At 36.8% G+C, this 24,810-nt stretch overlaps 1 protein-coding gene across 9 annotated transcripts in view; it reads left to right on the forward strand.

Annotated features, from left to right (window-relative positions):
• The window catches only part of LOC145675458 (uncharacterized), an 861,715-nt gene that overhangs the window by 685,492 nt on the left and 151,413 nt on the right, over positions 1–24,810 (forward strand). For all 9 annotated transcript variants that reach the window (XR_014129123.1, XM_081745883.1, XM_081745887.1 and 6 more), the window contains exon 5: positions 1,469–3,915. Coding sequence is in view for 8 of the 9 variants with exons in the window: in XM_081745883.1 (XP_081602009.1) it covers positions 1,469–3,915 (2,447 nt within the window). In the remaining variant the exon portion in view is untranslated. The remainder of the gene's footprint in view (positions 1–1,468; positions 3,916–24,810) is intronic.

Here is a 24,810-nt window from a genome sequence, read left to right on the forward strand (position 1 = left end):
GATGTTAATAGTCAACCAGCCAATGGAGACTAATTTGGAAATGATAGTATGTTAATCCGTTAAAATAATTTATAAGTAGGCATTACGTAAGCCCATCTTGATGGATGATTCCACAGTTGTCTTTTATACTAGCAAAAGTTACACATAATCGTAGAAAAGCCGCCTTTCATTTAGTTTTAATTTCCCGTATTACTTTGAGACCAAAGGTCTGTACACCATGTTTCACAATCAAAGTCTACACCATGCTAAGTTTGGTCCAGATCGGGTAAGTTTGGTAAATCTCGTACGATATACAGGGTGCTCTGGGAATAAACAAAAATTTTTTATACATATTTCGGATCTTAATAGAAGAAAATTTACCTGGGCCTTAGGTTGGAAACACCTAATTACGGAGATGGAGTTTGTACTAAGGTAGTTAGTGGTATTTGTCGCAAGGTTCCTATACTGAATAAAACAACCTACAATTTCGGGTACTTAATCGAAGTGTCAATACAAGAAAAAGTGATATGCAACTTTAGTCGAATATGTAACAATTTTAAGGTAATTATTTTAATTTGTTTTAGAATGGATAATAACTTTAAATTAACTCATCACTGTAATTAGGGGTTTCCGACCAAAGTTGCACATAAACTTTTTTTGTATTGACACTCTGAAGAAGTATGTAGAATCTGTAAGTTGTTCTATTCAGTGTAGCAAACCTGCATCCAATCCCACTAACTACATACCTTAGTGGCTATTTTCAGGTAATTAGTGAAATTTGTTGTAGGATGGATAATAACCTTAATTAGCTTCATCTCCGTAACTAGACGTTTCCGACCAAAGTCTCAGACAAACCTTTTTCTTGTATTGGAGTCCTGACACCAGTTTGTAGTAGGCAAACACTATGTGCGTGGGATTTCTCATGTTCTTCCATTTCCTCCCATTTTTTCATACTACCAACTCATTCATTATCATCATGACAGTCTCCATAAATCATGTGACGTAAAACAAAAATTTCATTTCATATTTTGTCCCGAGATCCAGTTCACGAAGAGTAGGCGCGCTAGCCAATAAACCAACGAGGAAGGTTTTTGATTTATTACTTCATTTAAGATTTTAATTCATTTACCAAAGTTTTGCAGACTTATTGTGGATAAAAGGGTAGCATGTGGGATTTATTGCGGAAGATTGAGTTCGATACCCAGTTATAGTAAATTTGATTTACGTCCCATTTACATCTACATTTATGTAGGCTCGATCCTGGAAATAACTCAAAGCTTTGCATGAACATTTAAAATTATCCTAATTTAAAATGTCAGCTGAATGTGTTACCCTAATAGATATTCTCCTTTGAAAACAGCCGTGAAGGAGACAAAATTGAGGGATTTTTACAAGGGGAAATGTGAGTAATTGTAGCAGTAACAACCACTGTTATGTGAAAATATTAATGAATCAATATCTCCTTCTTCCTCTTTTTCTACCTTTTCAGCTCCACTGCTCACCCTACGACGCAACTAAAGAAGCGGAAACTTGAAGGCGCCATCTCAACAGAGGGGTCCAAAACAAAAGGGAAATCTAGTTCTTCTTCGGCAACAACAGAAGCATCGACGCATCAACAAAATCCATCTACAACAACCACTTCCTCGACGAAGAAACCTAGTAGCGGCGAAGATACAACAATGCCAGATCAAGGAAGGCCATCAACTACGAAAGAAGACCATCAACAAGATCGAAGCGCCGATTTGCCAGTGGACGGCCCGACATCACCAGCTGCGAAGAGAAAGAGGAAAACCCACCAGAAATCCAGTCGAACGGCTTCTCCAGACAGTAGTCAGGATCAGCATCAAACTGGAGCTGAACCCGATAGCAGTGCTAATAGTGATCATAACACCACCAGTAAAAAGAAACGGACTTTGTTATCTCACTCGAGATCACCATCCGGAAGCCCTACTCGCAAAATTACAAAAACAGATACCGAACCTTGTGAAAAGGAATCTTCTCACAGCGCATCAGGCTCATCAAAATCCCTAAATCGCAATTGGAGATCTGAAGATGGTGGCTCTGGTACTGGAGACCGCGAAATGTCTACAGCAGATAACAAAGGTGAAGCCGATGATGAGGAACAGAAGTTTATTCGGGAAACGGAGGCAGCTTTAAAAAGTTTATCTGGAAGTTGGCCTGGATCATCTTTTAATGATGATCGTTTCGAGAGTCCTATGTTCGAAAACTTGTTCGAGGAGAAGGTCAAACCGCGTGATTCTTCCTCTTCAGCGTCGTGTTCTGTTAAAGATGTAATAACGCTGAGTAGCTCAAGGGGATCAGGTGGTGCATCTCACGACGATTCCCAGAAACCAAAGAAGAACACTGATGATGATAAAATATCTTCTCAGAAAGGTGTATCGTGTGGTAGTGATTCTTCTTCAGCACAAATTAAGTCAGCAAACAGCGCTGACTCAAGTGACAATACTCAAACACAAGACAGTGTCAATGCAACAACGAAACCAAACAATAATAATAATCCTGGATCATCAAAGACTCCCAAAAATAACAGTGGTGGTCAGTTGCTCAATTCAAATGAACAATATACTCAGTATTACCAGAATCTCAATACTGGTGAAGGCAATGAACTAGAGAATCTGTTGAAGATAGAAAATGAGTGTGAAACGATTCAGTCCCAAGTGGGTGACAGTAGTTCTCACGACACTGAATCTAAAGGAGGTTCACCAAAGACCACGACATTAGAAGGAATTCTAGGAAAGGACAAAGTCAGTTCAACAACAAGCTCTTCATCTCAAAGAAAAGCAGAAGTTTCTGCCTCAAATTCTGCGCAGAATAATGATAAAACAGGAGCAGATGATGGTTCTCAGAAGGATGCATTCTCATCTGATCAAGCCTCCTCCTCATCTTCAACGCAACAGTGCACTGTTTCGAGATATGAACCAGACTTTAACGAACTCGTGGATGATTCTACAGCAGAATTAGAGATTGTTATGCCTGATCCCGAGAAAGATGATGATGGGTCAGATCAAGAAGACGCAATGAAGAAGAATTCGACAACTTTGGGAAACGTAAAGCAAGAAAACAACAATGGCAGTAGCACCAATAATATTCAGCAACAGCATTTCAGTAGTGTATCTCAAGCTTCTTCATCATCCACAAGCACAACATCATCCACCAGTACCAACACAGACTATCTTGAGTCCATAAGAACGTCTAGTGGAACCATGACAAATGTAACAGCAGTGCCTACAGTTTCAACAACCACTTCTGGTGCTGATTCTTGTGTGCTTCAAGGTTCTAACGATCAACAACCCAGAACACCTCTTGGATCCAATCTTCCTCCTCTCCCCATTGGCCCTTTCCCTGCCAGTGCTACTTTTGTAGGTTATCCAAACCAACCAGAAAAAGTATCTCTGGACGAAAAGCACGCTGCAGCATGTTTACTTCAGCTCAAGACTTCAAATCCTCAATCACCATATTCACCCTACGCTGTCAAGAGTCCATCAGAAGCTCAGTCCGGTTCCCCACAAAAGTCGCCAGGTGGTGCCACTACTTTAACTCCTCTTACCCCAGCATCACCATCATCAACCAAACAATACACAATTCTTCAACCAGCTAGTGTTAGTTCTCGAGTGGTTAGCGCTCTGCAGAATGTAGCAAGAGAAGGTGTTTCCACTGTGCCAACTGTTACAAGTGTCGGGTGTTCTGTGGGTAACGTGTCTAGTTCAGGAAATAATACTCCATCATTGGCAACCAGCACATCTTCAGTGAACCCTGTTGGTACCGCAACTTCATCATCCGTGGCTCAACAGCACACCATTGGTTCAATGTCTATGAATCCAGTTTCTAATCCCGGAGGACCAAAGATGCAGGATAGACTCATCGATCCACGGCCTGGGTCAATGTCACCTGGTTCTTCTAGTTCTGTTAACAGAGGTAAGAAATTGATTTCTTTTACAATTTTGGTGTATAGAGTTGTAACTCCATATTGCTAATAGGTTTAGATTCTTTAGTGTTATTTCCAATCTCCATTATGTGTGTTCTCATAAAAATAGTACTAGAATTGACTTACACCATTGTGTTCTTGAACAACCATTTATCGTCGGTCTTTATTCGGTCTTAATTGAAAATAACTACACAAAAACAATCCCTTAAAGAGTCGAAAATTCAATTATCTACCCAAATTGAAAGACATTTGAGTCGGATCCGATTGATTTGTCGGTAGTGTGCTTGCTTCGTAATCCGAACTTCCGTGATCAAATATTTTTGCTGTTTGAATTTTAATAGTACCACATTAAGATCATTAAACCTTTTATTTATTTTAATTTCTTTTATGTGTTTCAGGCTATAGTTTATTAATTTATTTATTATTTCTCCCGACGATATAACTTGTAGCCTGATAGAGACTGATCGTCTGCTGGGGAATCAACCCTGATTTCCTTCTGCTCGAAGAAAATTTAAAATTGGATGAACGGTTGTATAGAGCTTCTGCTTTATCTCTGAATACTTCTAGCCGAGGGTTGGACCAACGAAATATATGTACATGAAAAGACTAGAGTTTTTAAGCTTATCCAATCAAACGAGACCATTATTTGTTATTTTGTGGTTTCAGCACGTACCTTCCATACTTTTGTGCACCCATGCTGCCAAACTTACAGCAATCAGCAAACATTCTTTCCTCTTTGTTTGTATATCGAAACTGAAAAAAAAAAGTGTTGTTAGTGAGATAATTGGATTCAGAATACCACCACACATAGTTCATAGAAAGTCTTTTCTATGTTGTACTGACACCAGTCATAGTCCATAGAAAGCCTTTCTGGGTTGTACTGACGCCACACATAGTTCATAGAAAGCCTTTTCTAGCTTATGCTTACACCACACAATGTTCATAGAAAGCCTTTTCTAGGTTGTATTGACACCACACATAATTCATAGCCTTTTCTAGGTTGTACTGACACCACACATAGTTCATAGAAAGGGTTTTCTAGGTTGTACTGACACAACATATAGTTCATAGAATGCCTTAGGTTGTACTGACACCACACATAATTCTTGAAAAATCTTTTCTAGGTTTTGCTGACATGCTTTCATCCTAGAAGCATTTTCTTCTTCTCAACAGTTCTAACTGACAATATTCATTTGCTACGTACCGTTTTGACCTCTTTACTTATTTCTATTCTTCTGGTATAAATTGTACTCTATATCAATTATATTTTAGTTCATCTAAGTATTTCATCTAGTTTTTCCTCAAGATCGCTACATTTCGATAACCGTATTTCTTATAGCTTAAAAAGGTGTACCCTTACAAATTCAATCTGCACCATTTAATGGTATCGCTATTGTTCGTTTTACTTCTACGATAATAAAACTAACAGTATAAATATTTACGTATGTACGTCTAATTCCATTCCGAATGCTTCGATTTTGTTTGATACTCTACTAAGCATACATATTCATCTTCCGACATTATACATTTCACGCATTCATATGGAAACTTTCACACAATCTTTTTTAAATAACCCAGATTAATAACCATGTGCAAGAGTTCTATAAGAAAATTAATCACATATTACTTTAACATTACAAGTTGTGTGTACCATATCTGAAACCATTTTCACATTCTCCTGTGTAAACGTTAAAGATTGATATCGTTTATGACATCATAACCTGCTTTAATCAGCAAAAAATTTAGAAGACATAGAGGTCCTCAAAATTTTCCAATCTACGAGATGGACCCAAAAGTAACAGGAATCGTATTCCTTTGTATCGCGTAATTGTAGTACGAGGTTGCGCCGCTAGAGCGCTGTGGGACTACCTCTTCTGAGTCAGCATCCCAAGTGGTGTCAACCGACAACAACGCATGTGGTTTCTCAATCAGGTCTGTGTTTATCTGTACTGCACTCGTGACACGAAGAAAAAGCAGATTCTCACGAACAATGTACAGCAGTAAAGTTTTGTTTTCTACTCGGCAAGAACACAAAGAAACTGCTATCTCGTCACTTGTAAAAAAAAACTTCACAGCCGCACGTAGTTAGTGAGAATCTGTCATTCTTCGTGTCACGAGTGCACTATAGACATAAACACAGAGAAAACAGTCAAAGAAACCACACTCATTTCTATCGGTTAACGCCACTCCGCCTACTGATTCAGAAGAGGTCCTCACACAGCACTCTAGCTGTACAACCCAGTACTACAAGTACACGATGCACAGGAGCACGATTCCGGTCATTTTTGATTCTTCCCTTGTATATCGAACAAAACTATTTACATAGAAACAAATTGAATTATCCATCCGGTCGCGTGCGGGAACGAAATCCGAGTCTTCCTGATTACGAAGCAAGAATATTAATCGTTCTTTTACTAATAAAAGAATGGTGATTGATATAGTGCCAATTGATAAAAGTGAATTATTTTTTTTATCCATCTACCTAGGACTTTTGTTTTATCTAGTCTCATAAGTTGCAAAATAAGACATAGTGTGAAAGAAAATGAGAATAACAGAAATCTGAAAAAGAAAAGAAAGATAAGAAACAAGCTAAAGGGGGGAAATGAAAGATTTCTCTGGATTCTCTTTCCTTTTTTTCTTCTGTCTTCCTCTGTGTTCTCCCTCTTTCTCTTTCTCCTAACCTTCTACAAATTGGTTTACGAAACGTGACATCATTAAAGCGTGGATTGTGGCTTTATTTTGCTTTTGTTTTCAAAACCACTGGAAGCGCTACGTGAATCTCTTCGTTAATCGACAGATTTATGACTCTTGGGGGAGAACTTCTTTTCTCCTTGATTTTTTTTAAAAGAAGAAACACATCTCAGGAGACATTTCTGATCATTGTTGCTTCGTTTCTTATATTTAGAATAACTTCAATCAAAGAAAACACAAATATGCCGTCTTAGAAATTCCAGCAGCTAGTTCATTACTTTTCTTATTTTTCTATCCTACTATTTATACATCTGACGTCTATCCTACCTCATGTTAGTCTTTTGTTTCTGTGTCTATCCTACATCTGACGTTCTATCCTACCTCATGTTACTCTTATGTTTCTGTGTCTACCCTATCTTCTGACGTTCTATCCTACTGCATGTTACTCTTATATTTCTGTCTATTTAGCACGCCCAATTATCATTATTAAATTAACGCCCCATTCGTACTGGAATACCGTTTCTCGTGAAATCAGTTAAGTCAAGCAGTACCATATCTGGTCAGAGGAAAGATTGGTGATCAGAGGAGCATCCAGAAATTTTTGTTGGGACAGGTCCAAGTTTGTGGATGAAGTCCAATACCACAAGGGTATTATTCTGCATCCAAAAAGACGATAAGTAATTGTTAAATACTTCCAATTACATTTTCGGGGAAAAACGAGAGAATAAGAGAAAGAGTACTGCCACCTCCGTTACCTACTTAAACTGAATTTCCTCAGGTTGAAATTTCAAATACTCACCAAGGAAATGATCTGTGGAGGTAATAACCACAAAGGGAGGCAATGCCTTAACATTCCTTCAAAACAAATGTCGAAATCAATTTCAAAATTACGCACTTACTTATCTTGATATTACTTTCAACTTTAAATATAACTTTTCCCACATAGACAACAAGTAAATTCAGTAAAAGCACGAAAATATTTTCTCTATTGTCTTATATGTCTATTACTTCATTGTCTTCATACTATCAGTCTGTAAGCCAAGAACAATTTGTGCGTTTTATTTAAAGTACCATACAGCAAACGAATAGAGAAATCTTAACCTGGTGCTTTTAAATCAGAAGTTTGCTAGTTGCATTCAGTAATTCTAATAGCATTTCTTTGTTTAAATTGTCCAAATATATCATGAGATGTAAGTTATTCAGTTGACATTTCTTCCAACGACAAATGTAGATAAAACAAAACCATTTGGTTAAAACTTTTCCAAACAAAAATATCCGATTCAAACTTTTCCAATAACATACGGTGTAAAATTATTTGGTTCAAACTTTTCCAATAACATAAAAATACCCGGTTCAAACTTTTCCAATAACATAAAACTATTTGGTTCAAACTTTTCCAATAACATAAAACTATCCGGTTCAAACTTTTCCAATAACATAAAACAATTTGGTTCAAACTTTTCCAATAACATAAAACTACTTGGTTCAAACTTTTCCAATAACATAAAACTATTTGGTTCAAACTTTTCCAGTAACATTAAACTATCTGGTTCAAACTTTTTAAATAACATAAAACTATTCGGTTCAAACTTTTCCAATAACAAAAAACTTAGTTTTCTCGGGATTTTTTCGTTCCCATCCACTTTCTTCATTCCATTACTATAATATATTTTATTATTACCGTCTCCCTTAGCCTCGTTGTATAGATATGGGACGTTAAACTAAAATAAAAAGTTATAAAATGATAAAATTGCATTCATATATATTGCAATATCCCCTTATATTATTAAACAAAACCACGTCTTCAGCACAAACACCAGCAAGCAAGCGATGGATACCGTCACTATGGAACACGATAAGACACAAAGAAGACCCCTTCAACCTTTCCACAGGCTTCGCTTCAAAAAACTGGATATAAAAACGGACTACTCCACGCAGAAGATATCCATTCTTTGTTAACTGGTCATATCCTCACCTATATTTCAAGGCTGAATCGGGCGGGAGAGACTCCTCTAACCTTACCTCTGAGTTACAACGGGCAAGAATTTCCTTTAGACCCAACCGCAACGGATAGGGTCGTTCTTAACCAACGAACCTCAAACTTCCGAACTGCAACGGACAGGGAGTCCAATTATAGAGGAAAGAACTTATAGAGAATTACTTATTTCTAATCTTGTATATAAACTATGTGAGGGAAAAACCCGTGTACCCTTACCCTACGGAATATTATAATGTGGATCACCATAATTTTCATTGACAAACAGTTGAAAAACGCTGATGAGACATAATAATGAAAGAAACCAAAGAATCGCATCTGTAATAAGGTTATTTGTTCCAAGTGATGTCTTAATCCATTTCTGTATCACTTTGCTCTTCTCTTTCTAAATTCTTCTAACAATTCTTCATCTTCTTTTTGCACAACCCACCAATAATTCCATTCTTCTTTACAACAACATTTTAAAAGCTGTCAGTCTTTTCTTTATCGCTGTTCCGTACACATTTCTGGTCCGCGTAGAACTACTGTATATTTCGCTCTAAATATTTGATTACCGTTATGTACAATATATTCATTGAACTACGATTTTCGTCTTTCTAAAGACTTATATCGTTTTGTTCTCTTTTTATTTCTAGTTCAAAATTCCAAGCTTTTACTAGTATGACCTAGGTCCTTAAATCCTGAATTGTACTCTTAAAGCTTATGTATTAAGAGTTGGGATTTCCCTTTATGGTTTATTTTTTCACTATATTTCTTCTCTGCTTACTACGAAACATTATTCCCCTCCCTTCCTTCCTTCCAAAACCCAGTTTAATTCATTAATCACTCGAGCAGAAGACGTCACATAGAGAGGCTAAAATTTATAGCAGGTTACGCTCCGTACCTAATAATCCTCTTGTCGCTGCTTAACTCAGCGATAACTCATTCGGCGAGAGAGCAAGATGTATGTCTACATGTGTTTACATACGCACCATATGTGTGTGTCTGGACGCAAGATAGGTAGTATATGATTTCTGGCTCTTGATTCCCCCGCCGTATTAGGTCTTTTTTTTTTACCTTTTCCGTTGCTTTTTGTTAGGATTTTTTATATTTTTTAAAACAATGGTTTATTTTTCCTTTAACGAAAGTAGTCGATGCAATAAATTGTTCTGAATTGTCTTACTGAATATGTAGGATGCGTGAAGGGTGACGATACTGAAAAGAAGCTGTAGTTTCTGTTTATGAAATTTGTATTTTTTAACGTTATGTAATAGAATTACTTATGTGCTAAGTCAGAACTCAATGCAAACACCAACGACAGCTTATCGTCTGAATTTCTCTGGACTGCATGTGAATATTTTATGCATTAATATTACATTCTCCTTAGAAAGTGATATTACCGACCCTAGGATATCTAAGCTTTTTATGGCAGTTCTTGAATGCTTTTGGTCAGATATTTGTTCTGTTCATTGAATTTCAACGTTCATTTTCAGCATCAAGACGATATAAGACAGACCTACAGTTGTAGTGGAATCCGAACACCGTAACGTGTTCAAATTACTAGCATCAGTGCCGGATTTACGTATAAGCTAAACAACCTATATCTTAGGGCAACACTCGCTTGGAAGCCCCCAAAAAAATTTAAAGGAAGAAACTGGAGACACATTTCCAAAAATAGGATAAACAATAAAGTAAAATCTACATACAGCAACAGTGTACTTCTATTATGTAAGTAATGGCGTCTCCTCCTGCTTAGCCTGCTCCCTAAAATGTCAGTCGACAAGGAACAGCTCGACATATAAAAGCCCGATTATCTTCAATAGCTTAGGGCCTCATCAAACTTAAATCCGACTCTGAGTAACATCATTTCAGATTTTGCCAAAGGAGGCAAGATTGTCCGCTTACACAAGAGTTTCATGTTTTTCGTTAGTATATGAGTACAGTAAAGCCCCGATTATCCGCAACTATCGCGAAAAAAAACTCTATTGTACTGGCATTTAATTATTTTTTCATAATTAATCCCTGCGGACTTGACACTCTGCATGCAAATAAGCCAAGGGAGTCGATCCTCGGTGGCCGCGGGGCCCGGTCCCCCCAAAGTTCATGTTGGCCCCTATTGTATTTATAAATATACAATATTTGGCATAATTTGAGTGCAATTTGTCATAAAATCTTCATACCTTCTGCATCTGAATGGAACCCCCCCCCCAAATTTACAGAGAAATCGGCGTCCTTGAAATAAGTACTATATATTCTAAAAACATAGAAATAAATTTCGTTGTAAAAATCAATATTTCCAACAATAGTGCACGTTTCGAAGTGCAACTCTACTCTGATAAGCAGATACCGACAGGAATTGGGAATTGGTAGTAAATTACATTGTTTGTTCACTAAAAAAAGGAGTGAGAGTCCGCGGGCGACCTCTGGTGGTTTTATTATAAATCTCAAACGAAAGGAAAAGAAATTAATTCAAACCAACAGCCGGAAAAATACAATGGGCTCTACAGTGGAAAGGTCGAAAATTACTGACAGTATATTATGCATCGTAATCCTATAGGTCTCCTCTGAATTTGTGGATGACTGACAGACTATTGCTTTTTTGGTTTGGTCATGGGTTTCACATTCTCTGATCACTGACCTCGGCGACTCGAGCAATGCAAACAATAAAATAAAGTTTCTATGCTGAAATACTGTATTTTTTTCGGGTTTGCGCCTCATTTTTAGTCTTTTTTCGGAATACCCGCAATTTTCGTTATCATCGGTGCCCTTGACATCCAATTCTGCGGATAATCGTGGTTTTACTGTATACAACTTATTAAAAGGCATGTAATTTTTAAGCCCGGGTTCAATTGCTCTCCTCCCTCCCCAAGCAACGCTCATTAGCTCAAATGTTAGTACTCTCTCAATGGGAATCGAACGGGAAGTTAGAAATCTACCACTTATCACTTTCATGTAAGAAAGAGGGATGAAACTCGTCCTTACGCTGTTGAATCCATATCTAGTAACAATTCTCGCTTACCGTTTCTGCTTTTTAGAGATACACTATATTCGAACTGAAAAGAATAGATCTCTACCACTTTTGTTTTTAGAAGAGGCACCCCTACCTATGTAAAAATCTGATATGATGCTATAGATGAACACAGGGTAATTGAATACCTGAAATGTTATGCAACCCAACAAGCTTCCGTGTAGTGCTGGTTGCATTCCAAATACACAGTACCACTGGGTTTCGTTTCACAATGTGAAACTAGATAAAACTATAAGCTATAGCGAAATAATATTGAAAGACAGAGTTAGAATGTGCATGAGAGAGAGAAAGATAGAGAGAGAGAGAGGGTGCATGTGTGTATGTATGTATTCTTTGGACGTTAAATCAATGTAACAAAAAATCTGATAACTTCTATCGTTTTTTACTATGTGTAGGTCTAATATTCAAACCAGTTGAGAATGCTTCAAGAACATTACCAGAGAACACTTAAAAAGAATAAACTTTCTGAATATCAATACCTGTTATTGATCCAAAAACTATTGCGTCATGAATCAATAACTAATGACGCAATAATTATTGAGTCAATAACTAATGACGCCATAATTATTGAATCAATATTGGTACTGATCAACAGCAATATCATTTCTCCATGACTTACGGTTCCCGAGATATGGCTCCTTAAATGTCCCGAAATCGGAACTTTTTTAGCCAAACCTCAGGAATGGTAAGAATGACTTGAAAAATTCCATCACTTTTATATATTTCTTATTTCTATCGAAAAAAGGGCTCAAAATTTATAAATTCTCAAGTAACAGACAGACAGACACACACACACACACACACACACACACACACACACAAAAGACTGACATAGAGAACTCAGTAACAAACTTTTTTAAGTTCGTTGACTAGAAGTAATAGGTAAATAATTCTAGGAGTAATGAATCCATATTTTAAAAATAAAGCAGTTCTCCCAATATCTTACTGTCCTTACTTCGATACCTGTTGAGAATACGTACGGTAGAACAGAAGACTTGCCATAATTGCGAAAAAGTAACGTTTGATAGTTTTGTAGAAGTACTGCTTCTCTACATAAGCGAAAAAGTTGAGGAAATGAATGAAATCTTACTTAGAGAGTGGGATTTTACGTATTAACTTAAGCGAAGTAAACTCACCGACAACGATCACTATACGCAAATTGTAAATTAGTTGAAGTTCATTTGCAAATATTTCAGTGTACAAAAGCAATTATTCTTGAAAGTGCTAATAGGCTTTGAACATCACTGTGGGTATACAAAATCCTTTTTATAGGTGTCTCCAGCATCATGGCTATTGACCGCATATTCGACGTATTGACTAATTTAGACACTTTCTCCGTCAAAATGTCATTTCTAAAATTTACAGGGACTTATTCAGAGTCGTTCTTACTGGTGATTACCGTCAAACTAAGGGTTTGACTTCCACATGATTCAATCGATAGTTAAGTTCTTAGTATGACTCTAACCACGCGTAACAACAACTTTGAATAAGGCAAATTATGTTTAAGACTGATTAAACAACATTGTACACTTTATCCAAAACTAATTATTAAAACAAAAGAAGTACATAACGACTTGTCATTCCTTTAGGACTTCATGAACGGTACGAAGATACCTATTTAAGCACGAAGTTCATAATTCAGTTACAAAGTGGGGCGAAAAAGATTGTTCCTTCTCTTGGACTAAAAGAGCAAAACAATTAAGTAACGGCCTATGATAAGTATAGTATCTTCTTCACTGATACTAATTAGCATAAATCTTTATTATGCTAACACCTTATAACTTATAGACTGACCTAAATGGACTAGTTTATTGTCTGGCCATTCCTTAATTTGAGACTTCAATACCAGCGGCGTCATTTCTCGAGGTCGAAGGGGCATTGCCTCCATGAGTTTGAGATGCCCATACGTTTTAATCGATTCTATATTTATATAGTAATACAAAAGTGAAAATTTATATCTGAGGAGCATCTTCTCCCCCTCCTCTCCTTCGTCAAAACCTGAAATGACGCTATTCATCAACGCACTCTTTCTTACTTGTTAGTAGAGTAATGGAACGCCTGAAATATTCTGCAACCCAACGAGCTTCTGTGGAGTGTTGTTGCATACCAATATACAATACCAATATACCACTGGGTTTCGTTTCACAGTGTGAAACTACGAAAGAGCTATAAACTATATCGAGTTAATATTGAAACCGGAAGTGATAGTAAATTTCTACTACTTCCGGATTTAGTAGAGATATAAAAGAGTCGAGACGGAACTTATTATTGCGATGCTAAATTCGTATTAAAGAACCGCTTCTCGCTATCTATTACCATTTTTAAAGGAGTGTGGTTTACCAGAACTTCCTCTCCCAAGAAATTAAAGCTAGTGTCGTCACTGAGCAGAAACCACTAACATACCTGATCTCAGTAAATAAGTACTTGGTATGAAAATGGCTAAATCCTATATGTAGTCTCGCGTATATGTTGTATGATTACCATTTCTAATTTTTGGTATATGAAAGATCAATTGAATTCTCTGTAGAAACTCTCTATGATCTGGATTGTGTGTTAAGATACAGAAACATACCTAATATACCGGCAGTACTGAAATGGGACCTTAAAACTTCAAACAATACAAATACGATGATCCCTCTTCATTACATGATAATATCCCCGCCTTGTAGTAGACAATTTCCATAGCTACACTTATTTTCTTGGAAAACAAAGGAAACATTGGGGAAGAATTGTCATCTTAAGTCAAAGAAAAGTGTCCTTTAACAAGAGATATTGCAGTAGAAGAAGCACAAACTGATAACTAAATTACCATCCACTTGAAACTTCCAGTGAAAATGGCCAAATTTTATACGAAAGTAATAAGTGTGTGGCCGTATGATTTTGTTTGTTGGAATTGGAGCAGAATTTCAAAAAAGAAAACCTTCATCTTTGACATTACAGTAGTTCTTTATTACCATATCTCTCTCTCTCATTTCTATATCTATTATAATCCAACTTTCTTCCTCTTTGTTATTTTTCTTTCATCTTCGAATATCAGTTATTGTTTACCAGTTCAAACTTTTTCCTTATTTCAAACCAGGTGGCGCAGTTGTAGTCGCGCAGAGATTATCTCTTCGTATTTTTTTCCTCTCTTCTGGTAGATACTTTTTTTCCTGACTCTTGTATGTTCGAGATATGACTGGATGTAGGAGGGCATTTTTTTGTCTTTTCTTTAAGAAAAAGAGGGGATTCGAGATTATATTAGAACTGAAAAACTTTTTTTTTTAAATATAAGAAAAGTAAAAAAAAAAAAAGAATGTGGAAAACAACCAGGAAACTTAACTTTTGTTTACCTCCAAAAGGGTCAATCTCTTTCGCAGGATCATTTCGCTTTTGTTTTTTTCGCGAAAAGTCTTTGCTTAGCTCTACTTGCTTTCTCCCACCCCTATTCCTTTTAAACGAACTATCTTTATAAAACTTTGGTTTTATTACTTGGAGTTGATCGCTGAGATGAGGACGCTTTACCAGCCGACGTCCTGGCCGTTTGTTTGTAATAAAACAGAGACCCACTTCCTGTGAGTTTTTTTTTTCGATGCTTTCCTTCGTTCGTTTATAAGGTCTTTTTTGCTTTATCTCATATGTACGCCATACTAGCACACTTACGGCGAGTAATTGTTTTGCTTGTCAACGATAGATGATTGGTTGTGCGTCCCCTCTATCGGTATAAAAATTGTTCAACTGCGACTGGCGTATCTAATCCATCAGCCAGAACGAACGATAAGGCTTTAGTGATTCGGCAAAGACAAAATTGCTGATAGCTTTGGGCGAATTTGATTATCCAAAATGCAACCAATCATTTTTACGTCTATAAGATATAAATATTGTTCACTAAAGTAATTTAAAATTGTTTTTTGTTTGTTTCCTAACACAATGATATCATTTCCTCTGTATATATTTTAATCACGCTTGATCCTAGCCACATGAGCTAAATAGACGGATCTGATTGGTTGAAATTATCCGTTTCTCGCCACGTAGCATACATATAGCCCAAGTCAAACACAGCCGCTGTCGATTCTCGTGGCCTAGCATGCTAGCGCACGGGCTACTAATAAGAATCCCTTTTAGCGTGGGTTCAAACACCGTCAAAGAAAAGTTTTTATTTTTTTAAATTTCCATAGCACTTTTATTATTAAAATAAGATTAATACAATACTAATTTGCCCTTAATGCATAAAAAGTTATTTACTTACGTTAAGAAACATACCTGAGCGAGCGTCAGCGAGCGAAGGTGGTTCGGAGCCCCACAGGACTCGTTTTGTTTCATCTTGACCCCCATTACAATACCACGTGACATTACGTCACACTCGAGTGGTGCAACTTCGATGTAAATATCACCTCACCCGCCTTCTTGTGACCATCTTAAGACAATTGGCTAGGGTAGGGCGTAAAAAAATTATGCATTTCCTTTAGCTGCTTCTTTGCTTAAAAAATATATATCCTGCTGTTAAATTAAACCTTAACTTGCATAGCGAATAATTTGCAATGAGGTCAAATATAAATTAAAATGTGATTAATCAACAATGTGATTACCATTAAACGAAAACCATTTTGCAAAATATTAAGCGAGAGATACCATTAAGATGAATAAGGTTACACGGGTGAATTTTAATGTTCATTCTAAACATTGCTGTTTTACACATTCTAACTAAAGTAAATATCTGTCCTTTGGGTTAACATGCCTGTTTTCTGTACGTGTCGTCTTGGGTTAAATCCTCCGTGGGGATATTTGTCTTAGATAATAGCCAGAGTAGTGGTTCGGTTCCAGTTTAATCTCTAAACTCCATCGTATGTAACCTTGGATCTTAAATTTCGGTCAATCAAATTTAAACTAAGAAATCAAAAAATAAAAAAGATCTCCACATGAATCAGGGAGATAACACTAGTAGAAATGTATTCGGAAATAAAAATAAATCTAAATTACTAACTTTGTAGTTACCAGGCCATTTGTGCCTCGATCAAGCAAGTATCCCATCCAACTTAAACATCTTGATCTTATCATTTATTTCGTACTTAAACAAGGGCACCGATTTATCTGTAAATCTGGGGGGATTAAGATGCAGAAGGTATATATATGAAGGTTTTAAGACAAATTGCGTTCAAATTATGCCAAATATTCATAATTACAATAGGGAGCCCACATGAGCTTTGGGGAGGGCCGGGCCTCCCAGGATCGGCACCCTTGTACTTAAATATGCCCAAGTGGTGTGAGATATTTTTAAGTTCTAGATTGTCCAACATCATCTCGCTCTTACCATTTGTGTGCCTATAGAAATTGCGAAGTTCTAAACTGATTATTTCTTGGTCTTACCATTTCTATGATAAGCTGTGAACTGTAAGGTGTTGTGAAGTTCTAGGTTGTGTAACAATGTCTAGACCTTTCCATTAGTATAATATTCGGCCACCTTTAGGTGCTCTGAAGTTCTAGATCGTCTTACTCTTTCCATTTGTATGACACTGGGTGACCATAAATGTGAAGTTATAGAATGTTCTGAATATTCTGCTGAGCGGAAATAAGAGAACATGTCCTGTAAAGAAGTAAGGAACATGCTGAAATATAAGTGTTCTCGTTGAGAATCAAAAATATTCGAGTTCTATTATAATTCTGCTGTCATCATTCTTATAAGCTTTTTCTCACGAAGTGAATACTGGTGCGTTACCTTTAAATATGGGCTCTGATAGACTTCTTTACCATTTCCTTGTTAGTTGTTCTTTGATTTCCTATGTCAATAAGTAGAGAGAACGGTGGTTCAGGTTTACAACTCTTACCTCTCGTGCGAGAAGTCCCTGGTTAGATCTCTGGCTTTATGAGTTTATGGGAGAAAACATTAAGTTCGTTGGTTTTCCAGGAAGTTTCCTGTTTCTTCCCACATTCTCATTTTACCGTCTCTTTTAAGCAACGAGGCTATATGAGGTGTCCAAACTCCCGTAAGCCGTTCAAATTTCAAGGTTCTCACAATGGGAATCGAACCCAGGACCCCGTGTAACAAAGACGTGTGCTACCTAGTAGACCAGCGAAGAAGGCTGATTCCACCCATTCTTCCATAATCATTAAGTTCTGTTAATGATACCCCTTCTTTGGCCTAAAATTATAATTGTGGAACTTCAAATAAAGATTCTCAGTAAATACATAAATAATATTATCTCTGAATTTTCTTTGTATTCTTTGTTACTATAATCATTTGGGCGTGAAAAGGCAATTGTAACGATAAATTTAGAAAAACGAAAAGGATAAAAAAAACATAAATGTCGCGACGTCGAGAGAGACCAAAAAGCATTGAAATAAGTGAGAACGTTTAAAAAAAGAAAGAACTTTTTTTGTGGTTTCATTCGCAATTCATGGATGTCGCCTGATGTGTATTTTCCGGTAGCTAATTACGAGGGTTTGTGTCGAGAGAAACGAGAGAAGGAAGGGCTGTAACACTGGATGGGTATGCTATGTTTTCCCCACGTAGAAAGAGATCCACACACACAGCTCGATTCACTTGTATAAGCTTGTGTGTTTGTGTGTGTGTGTGTGTGTGTGTGATCAGTAATAGACTGAGTACATGACACTTCAACAGAAAGCATAGCGCCGCGTAAATTGTGAATAGCTCGAATGGTTCTAGCCGTTGATACCTAGCGTCGTGTCTCACTCATTTACAATCCCTTTGGACAGAAGGCACTGGCTTAGTTTTACCAACTGTATTCACAAACACCAAGACAAAAATCTATAGAAATAAAAGAAGTTATAAAATAGATAAAAATTAAGTAACAGATGGAAAGAGTATCTGCACTTTGTAAAATCTAAAACAGAAAACATACTCATAGGCCTAATCACTATGAGACGAAGTTAAAATACCTCTAATTTTACTGTAATTAAGCGATATCTTCAAATAGATAAAAGATAATCGAAATGTGGAACAAGAGCGCGCTAGACAATATTATTTTGCATGAGGTACGTTATCACGAGTCACCTAGTAGCTTTCAGTTTTGCAGTCATTTAGACACGCGAAAATAAATGCCGATTTTCTAAATGGCTAGAAATCGAAAGCAGATAAGGGAGTAGTGATAACGGTATCTCATGTAAATTAATATTATCTAGCGCGCACTTGTTCCACTTTTTGATTATCTTTTATCTACTGTATTTGAAGATATCACATAAATACTGTAAAATTAGCGGTATTTTAATTTCGCCGTAAAGAAGCCGAAGATTCATCGGTGCAAAAGTTGGTTTCCTCTTAATTCTTTTTATGTTAACTTACGCACTCCGTAAGTTCAATCTTCATCATATTCTACAATGTTTGGGACTAACGAAAGGCTGTCCCTGCTTCGATCCCCGCCCAAGTAAGTTTGTGGTGGATGATATCGTGTTTGTGGGTTTTCTCTGGGTTCTCCCATTTCCTCCCACTTTCTGATCCACCAATTCTTCCATCACCATTCATTTGCCTTAATCATTGTCTCTCTTAGCCTAAACGGAAAGGTTTCTTTCCAGACTTCAAAAGTAACTCATTTGTGCCTCGATCGAGCACGTACACTGAGAAAAAACATAGGTTACATGCGTAATTCCTGTAATTTTTGGACTTAACGTACAGCAGACGTATAATTGAAAACGAACGTTTTATAATACTTTCTGTATAAGTGTTCCATCTATACGTATTTTCCGTATGAAACAATATAGGCGGTCAGGATCTTGCATACAAATGGACGTATATAACATACAGCTGACGAAGGTAACATAAGTATATGCATGTGGTATACGGGAAACTGTTAGATGTCAGACATCCTGCAACGGCATGATGTAACATCTAAGGGCAGTGCCTATGTAGCATACGGATAACGTATGCCCCGTACTGATTTCTATAGTAAGCAAGAGGATGCCGTATATTTGTACAATATACCGCTGTCCGATCCATTTTAAACATCTCGATTTTTTTATTTATCTCATACTTGAAGTACTCTAGGTGTTGTGTAGATATTTCTAAGTTCTAGATTGTCCAACTTCGTCTCCCTCTTACCATTTGTGTGATACTCGGTGGCCATAAAAGTTGCGAAGTTCTAAACTGGCTATTTCTTAGTCTTACCATTTCTGTGATATGCGGTGAACTGTAAGGTGAAGTAAAATCCTAGATTGCTTAACAATGTCTGGATCTATCCATTGGTATAATACTCGGCTATCTCTAGGTGTTGTGAAGTTATAGATCGTGTCCATTCTTACTATTTGTGTGACATTGACTGACCTTAGATGTAAAGTTCTAGGTTGTGTGTGTCGCAATCTTACCATTTGTATGACACTCGGTGATCTGTAAGCGTAAAATTCTAGAAATGAAACCTTTGCGTTTTACGTCCCCCAGTTAAGCCGGGTAGGCTATGATGAGGAATGATGATGAGAAATGAATGAAATGGTGGAGTGAATAAAGTGGGAGGAAACGGGAAAACTCCGAGAAAACCCATGCACACGGTGTTTGTCTACCACAAAGTTCACTTGAGATCGAACTAGGGATGACGTGCATCAGAGGTGAACCCTCTACCACTGAGCCACCGTAGCCTCTTATAAAATTCTAGATTGCTTGTCTCTTAATCTTACAATTTGTATGAAATGCAGTGACCTGTAAATGTTGTAAAGCTCTGTATTGTCTAAATATGTCTCGCTCGATCTTTTCATTTGTATGATGCTCGATGATCTTTAAGTGCCATGAAGTTCTGGGTTGTTTAAGAATGTGTAGATCTTAAGATTATGAAATTCGATAAGCTGTAAGCATTGTTGTGGGGAGAAAGAAAAGAGACTGTTTTGGGGCATATCTCAGTATTTTTATTTAGTTTTTTATTTTTCTAGAAGATGCGTTGCCGGCATTTTTACTCAACTTTGTTCTGGAGTACACTATAAGGAAAATTAAAAAGACAGCAACCAGAGAATAGAGTTGAATTGTATTCACCAGGTTATAGCATATACCGATGACGTAAATACGAGAAAAATAGGAGATGATAGGAGAACATCAGAAAGAAATGCAGATATCTTATTAAACGTTTTCAGGAACCTAGGTTTAGAAGTAAACGCAGAAAAACTAAATGCATCAAAATTCGCGGCGATTGTAATACTGCAAATTATGGATACGTCAAAATATCAAATAATACTTTCGACAAAACAGATACTTTCAAATATCTAAGATCAATATTAACAGATCAAAACCAAAATCGACGAAGAAATTAAACTTCCACTGAAAGCAGGGAATTCGTGTTGTTATTCAATTCAAAATCTTTTGTATTTCAGGATTCTGTATTTTAGGAATTTGAAGCTTAAAATATATAAAACGCTAATAATGTTCATTAAAATGCTGTATTCGAAACATGGTCTCTTACTAGAGGAAAGAACCCAGACTGAAAGGATTTGAGAATAAAATCCTGATGCGAATATTCAGACCTAAGAGTAATGGGACGGGGATGTCTAAACATTATAACGAGGAACTCCATAGTATATGCCGTTTACCAAACAATATTAGGGACATCAAGTCTAGGAGGCTCAGGTGGACAAATCATGTAGTCAAAATGAAAGAAAGTAGAATAGCTTTCCAAGTCTCAACTGGAAACCCAATTATACAACGGAGACCTTTTTTTTCATTTTTGTCATTAAGGGGTGATGTCCGTGTTTGGGGTCAAAATTTTCGATTTTTGAAAAGTATAATACGATACATGGACAGAAAGCGAATAACGAAATCGGAGTTGGCAATCCTGAAGCTTATCAAGGAATCAAGAACGAAGAAACGAAGGTGTAGGAAGGATGAAGAAGACACAGCTGAACATGAAAAATATAGTTATGGTGCTTTCTGAATGTTGTGATCCGCCTTATTGATGAAAATCCATTGTAAATTTTAAACCTTCAATTTCTCAAAATTGCATTTTTTGACATACATGTACCATTTTTTCACAAACTACTAATGCTAAAGTAGTCAAATTTTGCACAAATCTTACGTATATGTACCTCCATATGCTGAACTAGAATTATAGCATAGTTCTTTTGTTTCTCTCAGTTACTCTTTGGGGAACATAAAAATTACATTATTAAAATGTCTCGAAATTTAAAAAAAAAACAATTACTGGCTTTGTATCTAACCTAGAAAATAATTCTAGTTCGATAGCATTACCAGCTAGTGTAGAGTGCGTCGTATAAAAATTAAATGAATCTCTTCAGTAGTTTCCAAGAAAACGGTACAAACACTTTTAGAACTGTGCTAAAAAAATTGAGCCCATGCCATATGCGTAAAAGGCAAGATAGAGGGGAAAAATTAACACAGAAATGCTGACATTCTATACACATGTACCGACCAAAAATTGAACTTCTGCAAGCAATAGCAAAGGCGTGGGCTGGCAAATTTCTCGTAAGAGGCCAAAACACGGACATCTCCCCTTAAAAGATTACAATAATACTTATTTGCACTTTACGTAATATACGATGCATAAATTGTGCTTCTTCCAACATTTACCTAAACATTTGGGATGTATTTAAATTTACATTGAAGTTGCACCATTCAGTCGTGAGATAATGTCACGTGGTATTAGTCCACTTTGCACAAACAACTTTATTGATTTAAAAAAGCGATTTACTTATGTTACAAAACATAACTGAGCGAGCGTCAGCGAGGCAAGGTGTTAAAAGCCCCGCAGGGCTCGTTTTATTCCACCTTTGCCTCATGATAATACCACTTAATAATTACGTCACACTCGGGTGATGCAACTTCGTTTAATACGTGTACTACGGAGACGGGCCAACAAATAACTCCAACCAATCATAAACGTGTATTTAGTTCCTATGGCTAGGATCGAGCGCGAAACAAAATAGGCTTCTCATTATGATTTTCCAAGATTTATTGGAAGTTCTGATAACCAATAGCAACAGTGTATACTATTAAGTGTAAGCAATCACCTCAAAAGTCTATTCTTATTGAAGTCTGAATCGACACACTAAATAAAAGGAATATTGTGTGTTTTATTTTCTTAAATTATGTCGATACAAAGTACTAAATAAAATTGCTGTTTCTGAGTGAAAACAGAAAGAGTTTAAGTCGCTATCTTTTTCTGCAAGGCATCAACTTGTTGCTCTGTTTCATGTGCTGCTATCTAGTGGGTCAGACAGGGCAGCTATCGCGTACCTACCAAAAGCGTTTTGCTGTCAGATGGTGGAAATTATGAAGCTACTTCCGCCCACAGTCAAGTCATAAGCCGAAACGTCAGCCGAGAGATTTTTCACCACGTGCTTTGTGTGTCTATTACATTTTTATCTTTCTTTTTTTTCCCTTCTCATTCCCTGCTTTATTATTTTCTTTTTACTCTTGTTTCATTTTCTGTGGCGAAACAAGGAAGAAAATAAATGCGAGAGATTTTTTTGCGGCAAGAGGGAAAGGAAATGGGGGGAAATAGCATTTATACTCTTAAAGTTATGGTTCATATTAGCTAGTTATAGTTAGAAATAAACGTCCATTTGCGTGCTTGTAACAAATAGCCTCGCTGTTCATGTCTCGATTAAACTTTAACCAAACAATCACTCAATAAACGTCCATTTAGACAGTGATATGCAAGTTTCAATTATTTTATAGAATTATCCACAGATGGCTGTAGTGTAGCGGAAACCGTAGAATGACCTCCAGTGGAATCCTCCATTTTGAGGTAATATATTGAAAAATCTATTTATCAAGTGCTTCACCATTTCATTTATTACCAAGATTAAAATTACTTACCCTGTAATTTCATTTTAACTCGTGTACACTTGAGAAACCTAATATCTCTCTACAGTAGTGGTTCTTCAGATTTTTCCGAAGAGGGAGAAAAATACTCCACCGACATAAGAATGTCACGTTTTTTTATTACTTTATTAATATACAATGGATTAAAAAGTATGGACTTCTCAAACTCAGGAAGGGCAATTGCCCCCAATGCCCTCCCTAAACTACACTCCTGTCCCACCACCTCTGACTACAATAACCCTCATATAATCCATTTCTAATCTTCCCTTTTTGGATGCTCGCCATTTCCAGGCCAGTAGCCAGCCCAAAAACGTAGGGGGGGAACGGTATAAGTTAGGGGAGCCCAATCCAACCATATTATAGTTCATTTGCTACCCTATCGTGAAAATTTTAGGGGGGCAGCAAAAGTTTAGGGAGGCCCCCTAGACCTCCCTGGATACGGGCCTGGCCATTTCCCAATTTGTTCATAGAGTTCCAATTATCTTGCAGAGGACGCGATGGCTCAGTGAAGCCCTTTCCGTTGGTCTAGTGGCTAGCGCATGCATCCTTCGTATGCGTGGTCCCGTTTTCGATTCCCGGTGGGAGAGCCTTTGGAATTTTTAACTGTTTTCGGTATTTTTGTGTTCACGTTCTTGTCATGTCCCGTGGTTCTGAACACACTAAGAAAAATCTGTTCTCCGGACAGCGGTATATTGTACAAATATACGGAATCTTCTTGCTTACTACAGAAATCAGTATGTAGCATACGTTATCCGTATGCTACATATACACTGCCCTTAGTTGTTACATCATGCCGTTGCAGAATGTCTGATATCTAAGTCTTCCTTATATTACCTTCAAATATGTATCTTACCTTCGTCAGCTATCTATATATATAAAAGAGAACGCACAAATCCTTTGTTACCTCATCACGCTAATACGGCTGAACCAATTTCTTTTATTTTTGGGGGGTTATTAGGATTTGGACCCTAGATGGTTTTTATCATATCACTTTAATTTTTAATTACCAGTGTCTTGAGATAATTGACCATTCAAGTGTCCGTAACGTACAAATCCTTTGTTAGCTCATCATAGCTAAATCTAACCGTATTTATATGCAACCCACATGACCGTGTCACTCGGCGGGTTAACATAAATGACAGGCGATATAATGTTAACATTCTTCTATGGTTTTTATCATATCACTTGAAAGCGAAAAAGTAAAAATTATCTAAGTAACAAAGTTTATTGCGTTCCAGGGTGACCGCAGCGAAGCGGGGTGAACGCTGCTAGTATGTTATATACGTTCATTTCTATGTAAGATCCTGACCGCCTATATTGTTTCATATGGAAAGTACGTATAGGTACGTATAGGCACTTACACAGAAAGTATTATAAATTATGCGTTTTCAGTTATACGTTTGCTGTACGTTAAGTCCAAAAAGAATCATAAAATCGCT

Source organism: Thermobia domestica, chromosome 18, assembly GCF_964235325.1.
Source record: "Thermobia domestica chromosome 18, izTheDome1.hap1.1, whole genome shotgun sequence".
Classification (NCBI taxonomy): domain Eukaryota; kingdom Metazoa; phylum Arthropoda; class Insecta; order Zygentoma; family Lepismatidae; genus Thermobia; species Thermobia domestica.